This window comes from Cottoperca gobio, chromosome 2 (assembly GCF_900634415.1).
Source record: "Cottoperca gobio chromosome 2, fCotGob3.1, whole genome shotgun sequence".
In the NCBI taxonomy this organism is placed as follows: domain Eukaryota; kingdom Metazoa; phylum Chordata; class Actinopteri; order Perciformes; family Bovichtidae; genus Cottoperca; species Cottoperca gobio.
In genome coordinates, this window is record NC_041356.1 from 10,367,512 (window position 1) to 10,380,560 (window position 13,049).

The 13,049-nt window shown below is 42.7% G+C and overlaps 1 protein-coding gene across 7 annotated transcripts in view; it reads left to right on the plus strand.

Annotated features, from left to right (window-relative positions):
- ncam2 (neural cell adhesion molecule 2) overlaps positions 1 to 13,049 on the plus strand; it is a 193,825-nt gene that overhangs the window by 160,612 nt on the left and 20,164 nt on the right. For all 7 annotated transcript variants that reach the window (XM_029447647.1, XM_029447664.1, XM_029447655.1 and 4 more), the window contains exons 9-14: positions 4,653 to 4,803; positions 6,529 to 6,716; positions 8,768 to 8,864; positions 9,728 to 9,901; positions 11,488 to 11,607; positions 12,315 to 12,436. In XM_029447647.1, coding sequence (XP_029303507.1) covers positions 4,653 to 4,803; positions 6,529 to 6,716; positions 8,768 to 8,864; positions 9,728 to 9,901; positions 11,488 to 11,607; positions 12,315 to 12,436 — 852 coding nt within the window. The remainder of the gene's footprint in view (positions 1 to 4,652; positions 4,804 to 6,528; positions 6,717 to 8,767; positions 8,865 to 9,727; positions 9,902 to 11,487; positions 11,608 to 12,314; positions 12,437 to 13,049) is intronic.

The window sequence follows — 13,049 nt, forward strand, 5'->3', positions numbered from 1 at the left end:
ATATTTTGTTCACCTCTCGTATCGGCAAGTATGTAAAGTCATTGCCATTCACAGGTACATAACACAATAGAAATGTTCATGCATAGTTTTAAATGTCTTTGAATTTGCCATTACTCTCCAAATGTCAACTTCAAAAAGCAAAGCCTGTTTTTCATCTGCCGTTAGAGTTTCACTAATGAGGTTTTGATAAAACAAAGGTGTCCCTATAATTACCTCGACTCACAGAAGACTTCCAACTCACCTCTTTTAAAATGACTAAAATGAACGTCACAAGTTTTCATGCAATGAAAACAATACACACACGAGATGTTTTTCTTCTGCTTGGGTTCTTACGGTGACCGTTAAGAAGTCACGATTCGTATTTATTTATAGAACATTGGACTGTATGCACTCGTGCTGGTTGAGCACTCAAAGAAATAGCCGACATTAACAGTTAATTACGTGTATGAGTCCCCGTAAAAAATAAAAGCAGGCATAATCTTTCCCATCTGTCCTACAGGAAATGTTCACATTAGAGTCATGTATTGCTGGCAGCGCTGCTCAAGGCCTTTACATTCAAGAGTTGATGATTGAATGTCGAGCACATGTTACATACAGACAGACAACCTGCCTTTCTACACTGGCGTGTCACAGCTTCATGCACATTCAACCTTGGTCCACGTTCTTTTACAGAGAGTGTTTAAATCTCTCGACTTTGCTCACATTATTATCTCAAGGGAAATCAGCAACCGCATTTATTTTGATTAACTCTCAAGCTCAAGAAGAACCTTGAAGTTTTCAGGGCAAACGCTAATACTCTCAATTTACACTTTGGTTTCTACCTGCTTTGACTCGGCGTCATTTTACGTGATGGACTTAAGGAATTGAAAAGACATTAAGCTTCTGTTGTGTATTTGTCTCTCGGCATCCATTCTTCACTTTGCCCATAAGAGCGGCCTCACAAATCAGAAATTGAATGAGCTGCATCCGCATTTTCATGGCGACGTAATTGTTCTCGAACGAGCCGCCGTCAATGTCAAAAACGTCCGTCGCAGCATCCGTTGGCGGGGAGAAGCTTTCACAGAAAAAAACAAAAACAAAGATGGCAGCCGTTCTTTTGCTCGGGGAAAAAAAGGTCACCGCCGAGATAAATGAGCGTGTGCATTGGCTCGAATCGCTCGGGTTGATAAATCACAGCCGAAAATGAGAGTAAGTGCTTCTCTTCCTGCAGCAAATGCAATTATGGAAATGCGTAGTGCAAACCAACACACCTAAACATACGCAAAGACAAACACGGCTTGAGCGGCGCGAGGCATGATGGATGGCCGCAGTCATTTAGGTTTAAAGCAGGATGTTCCTCTCTCAATTTGCTCTCCAATCTGCATATCCAGTCTGCACACACTCCTCTCTTGTTGGGAGACATTAAGCTTCAAAGGGCTTAGTTTTACTCGGTGCATAATGTTGCTTCCCATTCTTCTCATTCTTTGCCAACTAACACCTTGACCCTCGGTAAGAGAACATAATGGGATGCAGTTGCTGGAATTTAATTACGAGGCGAGGTAGGATTTGAGTCGGGGTATTGTTTTACTCCGGTGGTATTGTGTCGCTTGTGAGCAAGGTTAGCAAACCGCAGTGTAGCCTCCGCTCCATTCATGGAAACATTCAGAGCTCAAGAGCTACTAACAATCTCCCTTCAGAAAAACAGACTCCCACACCCGATGAGATTATTGTTTATTTTTTCCATTTGACACCTGGTGACAATGATTGCACACAGCGCTGCAACATCCAGCAGGAAATAGATAATAGTAATGTTTAGCCAAGGATTTGCTGTTGCTACTTTGTTGGCCTCCATTTTCTTTAAGCGGAGAGCCATCATTAAATGTCATTGTGTTGTTGTCGTGAGGTGTGACCCCGTGTTTATCCCCAACGCCATACTGTTTGACTCAGCAACGCTCGTCAGACGACACTATGTTTCTATCCTTGCTGACATTTACAGCTGACATGTTTAATATGTGAAAGTTCTGCAGCACTTGGACTGAAACAACGCAGGATCTCAACATTCCCCATGTGATTGCATCCCAGCTACACTTTAAACACTGAGGCGTTGATTTCACATCATATCATTCGCTTACCTGCTTCTCCTTTCACCTCCACTTCCTCATTGCTTTGCCTTTTATCTCTCCGCTCACATGTTTACAGTATGTGTGATTGAGCGTGCTGTCGCGGGAACATGCATGTGGCCCGTGTGTGTGTGTGTCCGCGCGTGTGTGTGTGGTCGACTCACTGGTGTGTTCACGTCTGGCCGCTCGCCTTGTCGTTCGACTGAGCTGCATATCAAACAGGCTGTGCTTTAGGGGCTGAGTTCGTCTCTAGACAGACCCTGTCAGTCGGCAGAAGGGGGGGTTAGCGAGTAATTTCCTGACTCAGAAGCTCCCTCCTGGAAGGTTTCCTCTCTTTCTCCTCCTCCTCCCTCATCCCCCTATTTCTCAGCACATTCCTATTCAATGCACACTCTCCCAATCCCATTGACCTCAGCTGGCAAATAAGCAAGTGTGCAGTGGCAGCACAAAGAGACCAGAACCGAGCCTCTGAAAGCGGCTTCACCTCATTGGTTGATAGTACCGCAATGATAAGAGCAAAGATAAGCCATTCTAAACAAGATAATGCTGAAGCAGTGTATGAGCGACAACATAAAGAGAGTGCCATTCAGAAGAGGAGCTTAGACACGTAATGAGTATTAGCCGAGGGGGTGGCAGGAGGGCATTAGAAGGGGCTGGAAGTGCATTGATTTACTGGGGAAATCTATGTCGGAGGTGTGCACACATCCGCGCCCTTTCATCACAGACTTACTGTTATAAATGTGCAGATATACACAAGTAGATAGGAGCACAGTCACACAGAAACGTGCAGACACAAAGCTCTGGAGGTCAGACGGTAGAAGAAGTCTGACTACTTGGTTATATGTGTTCTTGGCGGGGAACGGGGACTTCCTTGAGTTTCCCCCTGTTTCCTGTCTTTATGCTAAGCTAACTGGTTCCTGCTGCATGTTTAGCATACAGACATATTCCCACAATGTCAAACTATTCCTTTAAACACCTGGTCCTAATTTCAACTTGGCTGTTTGGTATTTGCAAGATGGAAACTGTACTCACTTACTGTAGCTCCTACATGACATGAACACAGCTCTGCCCCAGATCTTTGCTCAGGAAGTGATGTTCCAGATTCCCCGCAGCACTATGTTGCATATCCTTTATATACAGTAAGATTTGACGAAAACAAGAATGATGCTCATTATAGCTGCAGCAACAACAAAACCTCCCAAAGCATTGTGGGGTTTCCCTGTGCTGAATCGGCTTACTGGGAGCCTGACTCTCAGCCTCAGCTTGTTTCTTTTAGTTTGTTTTTTACTTCTAATTCCTTTATTAGGCACAAACTCACAATACTAATTTGAGCAAAATCCTACATTAACTCTCAGGCCTTGAGCTAAATAACTTCTCTTCTATTTTTACTCTATAAAAGCTGCTTGTGCGAGTTGACTTAATTGAATATTAGAAGGCAACAATGAGGGAAAAGCAAGTCAGACGGATGTTTTTAGTCCCTCAAGAAGTCCTGGTCATGCACACGCATATCTGTGTTGTTTAAACACAAAGCTTCTGTGCAGTGTGTGCACTCCCCAGGTCATTTCCTTCCTCGTAAAAGGACCTGTGTGTCAGATTACACATGCCGATCCATTTCAGCATTACTTAGCAGTTATAGTGCAATCATGATATGTTGCTGCTCGCACTGATATCCATGTTTTTTTTTGCTCACAAAAGCTTCAAGAGCACGGGGTAGATTGCCACCCTAATGTATGCCATGTGCCGTTTTGTCGGTACTTACATTGAAAATACCCCACGGCACTCTCCGACTCTATGAATAATAAGAAGAACTCAACTCAAACTGTGTTTCCTATTCATGGCGGCGCCTCGTCTCCGAAAAAAAAGGGAATGTCAAAGCAACTTCCTCGTTGCACATTTATACTGAAGAAGGCAAACAAAAGCTTTCGTAGCCTGTGCTCGTCATGTTTATCATCTGACGTTTGCATGAATAGGAAAGAATGTATCGTTTAAAAACAAAAAGGAGAATTTCTACTTAGCTGGCGGCATTGTTAGAAAATGTTTCACGCCGTATCGTCTTCCAATCAAAATAAAAGCTCACTGCAGCTCTTAAACGCACTCAGGGCAGGACCTCTGAAAGTAGTTTCTTGGGGGTGACAAAGGTTATCTGTGAGGTAACCGTCTGGAGGCTACGGCCGTATAGCGTCTGCAATGAAGATGCTCCCGGGGTGTTTTTTCTCATTACGAGTGAATGTCGATTACACGAATGATAGCCTCGTCAGCTGTAATTGACCTGTGGCTTCACATTCACACCATCTGTCTTCATACAGACGTAATGACCTTGTAATAAATCAGCATTTTATTGCATTAACCCCGACTCTGTGCGACAAGTGACGGTTGCCTGCGAGGGGGGGGTCAGCATGGATCGAGGGGGCGTACGAAGTTGGACGAGGAGTTTTCTGTAAATGACTTGGCAACAAGGTCGGCCTCTCAGGATGCCTTCATGCAACCATACTTCTATCCCTTCAACGGAAGAACGTGAGAATAAGTTGCATCTGCGTGTGTTTGTGTCTTCAGAGTCAGGACGGACGCTTTGAGGTCCGCGGTCGTCACGGCAAGTCGGTGTTGACCATCAGCGGCGTGAGGCTCACGGACTTGGGTCGGTTCGACTGTGAAGCCCTGAGCCGGATCGGAGGTCACCAGAAGAGCATGTTCCTGGATATTGAGTGTGAGTATTCGTGTTGTCTGACCAGCGTTTGAAGGTCCAGGTGTTCCCGCTTCATCGTCAGAGGTCCAGTCAGGCACGTGAAGTGTCAATCAATGAATGAATGCGTAATAATATGAACAAATTCAACATTTCAGCAGTTCAGTGAGTAAATGTCAGGGCTAGTTATTTGTTGCAAGAGTTGGAAACGCTGAAGCTCGTTGATATGCATCATTGTCTGAAGGCTAAATGAAAGAGACTGTGAGGCCCTGGTGACCTGATGTAAACTCCTCCACTCTCTGCATTCCCATTAGTTCTCTCAGATCTCTCTCTCTCTCTCTCTTTTAAATCAGCACCCTGGCAAAACACACACGTGCACCGCTGCAGTCTTGTGCAGAGTTCGAAAGTTCACGTGTTTAGTCCTAGTCATTTCGTCCGCACTGTGGTTGTTTTCCTTTCAGAAGATCATTATATTATAATAAACAACTCTCCACACACAGCCTTCAGAAGGGTTAATTAGTGAGAGGATATCATGCGTCGCCTTTCGTTTTTTTCCCCGCTGACAGATCTCCTACTTCCCGATGAGTGCACCCATTTCCACCGTGTTGGTTGGTTAGGGTTATCCGGGGCGGGCTACCCCCTGCTTAATGAGCTCTGAAGCAAATATCTCCATTTTGGCCTCGGAATTATTAGGTTCATTATGAGAGCGGCTCTGTTGCCTCAATGAGACGGATGGAAAGTGCTTTTTTTTTTTGTGGGTAGCAGCAGTTCAACCTTGAAGCTCAAAGGAACAACAAAGACAGAGGGCGGACAAACAAATGTACTCAGAGAGACAGGGAGGTAAAAAATGAAAGCCTCATCTCTGTTGTCATGTGGAAAAGCAATTTTCTCCTCCTCTGACTGAGGTAACTTTTGGGTTCACAGATTCTGCGTTTTGCATAGTTCTGGAAAAGTTGACATTTTGGAAAAGGTTTAACGGCGTCCTCGCGTAGAGAAAAACAATCCTCACATGCATGCACCGACTCTCCACCCATGAAGCAAAGCTGCTGTAAATGTGTCTCGCTGGAGCCACAGCTGACAACTTGCAGACTTCTTGACTCCCGCTCTGCAGAACGACACAGGCTGTGAGTCAGAGTGTGGCGGGGCTGAGCCAGGCGTTGCCACCGAACTAATGAACTCATTTACTAAGTCACTGCAGGCTGCAGGGGGATAACGTGTCCTCGGCTGTGACAGAGAGCCAGGCATCAATCTCTTTAATGGAATCCTGCAAGCGAGCATAAAACAACCATAATGCCTCTCCGACTGAGCTGACTGGGCCAAAGAAATCTGCACGACAGCTCACCGCCGACATCGTCTGTTACTGCCCTTCCTATTTGCCGGGGCTTCTGGTTGCATCCTTTATTTTTATTCTTGGGGAGATGATTGTTACAGAGATGCCCCCCTCCAGCATGCTGCGTGGCTTCAATTAAGTTTTTCTTCTCAACATTGCCGAGGGAGTTTGGGAAGCTTTAATGAAATGCTTTTTTCTTCTCTTTGAGGAATATGTGGGGGTTAAGCCTCAGCAAGTCATTTCATGTCTTTGATCATGGAGAGCAGCTTCACCTTTTGATTTGAGTGTTTAATTGGCTGCCACCTAATTCCAGAGACACCTGCGATTGCTCTTTCAGCAATTGATGTCTTAGAACAACAAGCTGATTTACCATATGAATGACGCGTGCGTGAGAGATAATAGCTCTGTGTTTTGGACAGATATACCAAAGTTCCTGACCAACCACACCATCTACTACTCGTGGGAGGGGAACCCTGTGAACATAAGCTGCGATGTGATGTCCAACCCTCCTGCCACCATGCTGTGGAGGAGAGAGCGCTTCACCATCTCCGCGGAGGGAACTGCCAACACGCGGGTTCACAGTGCAGACGGCAAGTCTGTGCTGGAGGTGAGTCCAGGGCAGGATGGGGCAGTTTAATATTCACTCTGTTTTGGTCTCTCCTAACTCTTTTCAGAGAGATGTACGGCTCTTTAGCGGCTAAATGATCCACTTAGTTCACCTGCTAGTTGCTAACTCTGTAAGTCTGCCATTGGGTGCTGGCAGGAAGCGTACAGGAGGTTTATCAGAGCTGGAAAAGCTTTGTGAGAGTGAATCAATGAGCTGAAAGATGCTAAAACTTTAGATCCAGGTGATAATTCTCTGTGGGTCTCTAACAAACACTGCCTTCCACAATACACAGTCATTTGACCAATTGCTATTGTGAAGATATCGGTTAGTGCACCTTCAAATGTGATGTTTCACTTCTGTGAGCATCACAAAAGAAATCCATTTGCCTCCATTGTACAGGCATGCAAGCAGGTATCTCAAAACCTGGACAAATACAAATGGTACCACTTTCTTTGATTATAATATCCACATTGTAATCTTTTCTAATGCATTATAATCACTGTTATAATGCGTTATAATCACTGTTATAATGCAGTATAATCACTGTTATAATGCAGTATAATCACTGTTATAATGCATTGTAATCACTGTTATAATGCAGTATAATCACTGTTATAATGCATTGTAATCACTGTTATAATGCGTTATAATCACTGTTATAATGCAGTATAATCACTGTTATAATGCATCATAATCACTGTTATAATGCATCATAATCACTGTTATAATGCATCATAATCACTGTTATAATGCATCATAATCACTGTTATAATGCAGTATAATCACTGTTATAATGCAGTATAATCACTGTTATAATGCATTATAATCACTGTTATAATGCAGTATAATCACTGTTATAATGCATTATAATCACTGTTATAATGCATTATAATCACTGTTATAATGCATCATAATCACTGTTATAATGCAGTATAATCACTGTTATAATGCAGTATAATCACTGTTATAATGCATTATAATCACTGTTATAATGCAGTATAATCACTGTTATAATGCAGTATAATCACTGTTATAATGCATCATAATCACTGTTATAATGCAGTATAATCACTGTTATAATGCATCATAATCACTGTTATAATGCATTATAATCACTGTTATAATGCAGTATAATCACTGTTATAATGCAGTATAATCACTGTTATAATGCATCATAATCACTGTTATAATGCATTATAATCACTGTTATAATGCATTATAATCACTGTTATAATGCATCATAATCACTGTTATAATGCATCATAATCACTGTTATAATGCATTATAATCACTGTTATAATGCATTATAATCACTGTTATAATGCATTATAATCACTGTTATAATGCATCATAATCACTGTTATAATGCAGTATAATCACTGTTATAATGCAGTATAATCACTGTTATAATGCATCATAATCACTGTTATAATGCATTATAATCACTGTTATAATGCATTATAATCACTGTTATAATGCATTATAATCACTGTTATAATGCATTATAATCACTGTTATAATGCATTATAATCACTGTTATAATGCAGTATAATCACTGTTATAATGCATCATAATCACTGTTATAATGCATTATAATCACTGTTATAATGCATTATAATCACTGTTATAATGCATTATAATCACTGTTATAATGCAGTATAATCACTGTTATAATGCATCATAATCACTGTTATAATGCATTATAACACTGTTATAATGCATTATAATCACTGTTATAATGCATCATAATCACTGTTATAATGCATTATAATACTGTTATGAATTATAATCACTGTTATAATGCAGTATAACATTGATTATAATGCATTATAACAGTGATTATAATGCATTATAACAGTGATTATACTGCATTATAACAGTGATTATAATGCATTATAAAAAGATTGAATGTAAGAAGAAATGTTAGTGAGCGCTATGAGCAGATTATAACGTGTGTATCAGTGTGTTAATAAAGCATTATACACATGGAAACTCGTTACATGGCCGTTCCAACAGAGATGTGTAAGTAATGTATATGTATCCGGCTCTAGGTCACTCCTATGTCCGACCGGGATTTTGGCCGCTACAACTGCACAGCCAGGAACAACATCGGAGTTCGATACCAGGAGTTCATTCTGGCCCAGGCAGGTGAGTGTGCAGGTGTGCCACTAGTGTGTGGCCCTTTCTCCTCATCTAATGAGATTGGTGACTTTGTTTTAAGTCCTGAATGTTTGGGGTCGGGGATCCTGCACCTTCTAAATCACTGCTCTCACGTTGTAACCCTCTCCCTCTCTACTAATGATAATAGCTTTATTTGCAATTCTCGGGAAGATAAATTCGACTACAACTCCCAACCCCTATTCAGCCTCACCTAATCTCAAATAGTGCCCGCTGATTTACCATACCCCTCGCTATTTACTGAAGTACCCTCTAATTTACGGTAGCGCAGGCTAATACACAATAGTGCAGTCCAATTATCTCTAGTGCAGATTGAATTGCTCGGGCTAAGGAGAAAAGTAGTGAGCAAAAAAAGCTGACCTAACATCTAGTCTTGCAGGGAACAATGTGTTGTAGAAGTTGTTCTCACACACACAGGGGAACATGGATGCACACACATTTAGCAATAGTTTGAGTCAGCAACACTGAGAAGAGACGATCTCCAATGGAAGCTGCAGGGACTTCTTCGTCTTCAAAGTTAAACCCCTGGAAATGTATTTATTTGAATGTTGCACTGATGCTTTCAAAGGGAGAACCCCACACAGAGAAGAGCGTAAACAGTGTGTTGGTTTAAACTAAAACAGGTCCAAAGACGAGTGAAGGATGCAGCGGAGTGAAGTATCGGCTCTCTGAAGTAAATTGATTTCAAAGTGTCACATTTATTAGAGCAACGTCTGCATTTACTTTGATTTTGGGGATGACAGTGACGCAGCAGGCGCAGTGAGCAGCATGAAAAGCATCTTCAGTTAGAAAATGCATTTCTTTCAAAAAGGGTTATTATTTCCTCTTTTCAGATGTACCATCAAATCCATACTCGGTGCGTCTCTCGGCTGTTTCCCAGCGCTTAGCGACCGTCACCTTCATGAAGCCCGACTCGCACGGCGGCGTGCCAATCAGCTACTACCTGGTCCAGTACAAGGAGGTCGGCTCACAGGAGTGGAAGGACGTCAAGTCACATAGCATCCAGAGTGAGTGTGAATGATATAATCACCCTAACAGCGAAGGAGGATATCGACTGGAAATAGGGTTTCCGTGCAGAATGTGTGGAAGGTCACTGTGCTGTTGAGCTGCTAACGTAGTTTACATGACGGGTGGTTAGAAGCAGTGGTTTTGTTGCATGAATTAAAAAAGTCTCCCGTTCACACGATGAACCAACGCTATAATAAGAAGTAAACATGCACGTGTTGGAAAATAAGACTTGAAGAATACACACACTTTTCGTCAGACGGTTTTAGAGCTCATAACAATTCACAAGAGCAGCGAGGTCGTGCCTCAACATGCTGGATTAGCATTCCATCAGGCGTTCAGCAGAGTTTCTGTCTGTTAACCACCAGCACACATCGAACGCCACAAATCACACACGAGTAGAAGCCGTATCACATGATCTGCCATGCGATCCTTCAACGCCTCACGATGGGGTTGGGTTTATATACGAACCTCGCGAGGAGGGATCCAGAGCCCGGGTGAAGGAGCCGAAGGAAGCATGCGCCTCCTCCTCGTATGCTTTACGACTCCAAATTGATTTCTGAGCCTGTACGCCGCGAGGTGAAGGATGGATGGCTGGAAAATGAAACTAATGTTCGGGGTGATAAGCAGGTCTGAAGGGCTTATCGCTAATATCCCTCATTTTCAGAGTCAATTACAATATGTGGATGCAGTGAGGCAAATATTAAAGCGCAGGTGGCTCTTTAACAGAGAAGAGGGAGGAACTGTGTGAATAAAGTTTAGTTAAAGTTGGCTCTTTAATGAAGATCATGAATAAAATATTCAAATTATGAGCCGGACTAACTACACGTAATCACAGCGGCCACTTCACATCACCTCAGCAGAAGATCCTCACACAATAAACTCTTCAACATAATGAGATGCCTGGACTCATTTCATTTCAATGTGTATGCCCAAATTGAAATGTCTGCTTATAGCCTTGTAAAGTAACCTAGCTCCTCTGCAAATTGCAGAATTTGTTATGAGTTCCAGGACTTAACAACTGCAAAAGCACCTATTACCATTCAAGTATTTAATTTGTGCGGTGTGACAAAAACAACCACTTTCACTCAAGCTCATTACGCCGCCATCTCTCCGCTGCGTTTGTGAATAGTGAAGGTTATGCAAATGAGCTGCGGTGACTGTAGAATTTAAATAGGATTGTGTAACGTGGTCTGATAATGTTTGCTTCAATAATCAATGTAAGTTACCGTATGAATGTGGCCGCTCTACTGTTGCTTCTAATATTCTTCATGGTAATGTGATGAGATTTACGCTTTATTAGTCTTTTACCAGACTGCTGCAGCTCCTCCTGTACTGATAAGCCTTCAATAAATGACGAGAGATCTTTCATTATATACAAATATCCTTGTTTCTTTCCACTGCAGACTAGAAGAATACTAATAAAGGTCGTTCTCACAAACTGCAGAGCCCCGCGTGTCACCTGCAGCTCTTCCTCTAACCTGTCCCTGGAACTCACCTTTTTTTTTAATGATCCTCTCTGCGATCTACATGATTGATGGTCGCCACACATAGGTGACATGAACTCTGGTCCTGTCTCTCTCTCCAGCGACAGTGGTGCTGACGGGGCTGGAGCCCAACACGACGTACGAGGTTCGAGTGGCAGCTGTCAACGGGAAGGGTCAGGGAGAGTTCAGCCACACGGAGACCTTCCAGACTTTACCCATCAGTAAGTCCGCCCTCTGCATCCAGGCATAATCGCTTTTATTCGTCACTGCGACGCAATTAATTGGTAATTATAGGCACTTTGCAGCATTTCACAGATGTTCAAGTGCAAACACCAGAGTCCAAATTTGTTTCATAAATTGGGACGATAAACACAGATAAGACATTTTATTTGGATTAATATGAGAAGATATTTGATTTCATCAAGTAAAATAAGGTTATATACATATATATATATATATATATATGGATAACATATTCAAAGCATCAGCTCCTGATGTGAATCCAGATTATTGGAGCTTGGAATAGATCCTGTCAAATGTGTGGCTTGATGTAAAACTGCTGCATTATAAGAAAATTATATTCCACAGGGGTTTTATGATAAGCATTTTATTTATTCTGGCAATCTGGCACAGCAGGATTGCAGTAAATCCAGGCGAGGCCGCAGAATAAGTGTGAGGAAGAAGACCCAATTAGCAAAATACAGTGAATTATAAGAACCTCCGGTCAACATTAGTTATCGCCGGGCGGTGGGAGTAGCCTCGTAATATGAATTTAATTCAGCTTTAAAGCTTTTCTCCTTGTACTGCGTCCTTATCTCATATCTCACATTGCCACCTGCTCCCCTCCTTGGGAATGCACACACACACACACACACACACACAAAGGCATATTGTCTCTGCTGAAGCCTCCTCCTCGTGTCTCCCTCAGGAGAGCCGAGTCCGCCGGCGGTCCACGGGCAGAGAGGGATGGGGAAGGCCTACAGGCTGGGGCTGGTCAAGCAGGACGACGGGGGGATGCCCATCGTGGAGTATATAGTCAAGTACAAGACAGTGAGTATTTGCAAAGAAGCTCCCACAATGCACCTTTAACCCTGTGGAGATAACTCCCCAAGACCTTTTACTTTGTAGAGTGCTCTGTTTCCCTGCTTTGGGACTTTCTTTTGTTTCCATGTTGGATCCATGGAGCGGGTCACTTGATGATGTGTTTGTTCATTTGTCTTTTGTACCTGGTCATTCCTCTGAACGTGTCATTTTTGCGTCCTATAAAAGAATTTAAAGCAGCGTGTTCTTTATGTTTGACACAGCAGCCACACAGGACGACACTGGGGGTGCGCTCTCCTCCCAGAGTGACTCACTAGTGGAGATGAGTGCGTCGGTGGCACAAAGAATAATGCTCTGCTCTATTTCTCTACCCTTGTGTCACTTACAGCTCATGTTTTATAAAAAGAGTACACACACACAAGCTCTCAAAATGCACTCATCCGTTTAAGTAGCTCATTTTTGTGTGTGTGAAATAACAAAAACGCAGCTTAAACTCACGAGATAAGGCGAGCGGCTGAGATGAGGCCAGGAAGCAGAATAGATGGCACTCGTACAAAAACTCTCCACAGGACTAAGTGGATTTTAGCTCGTCCAAATCTCCCGATCTGCCCGATGCTAATGT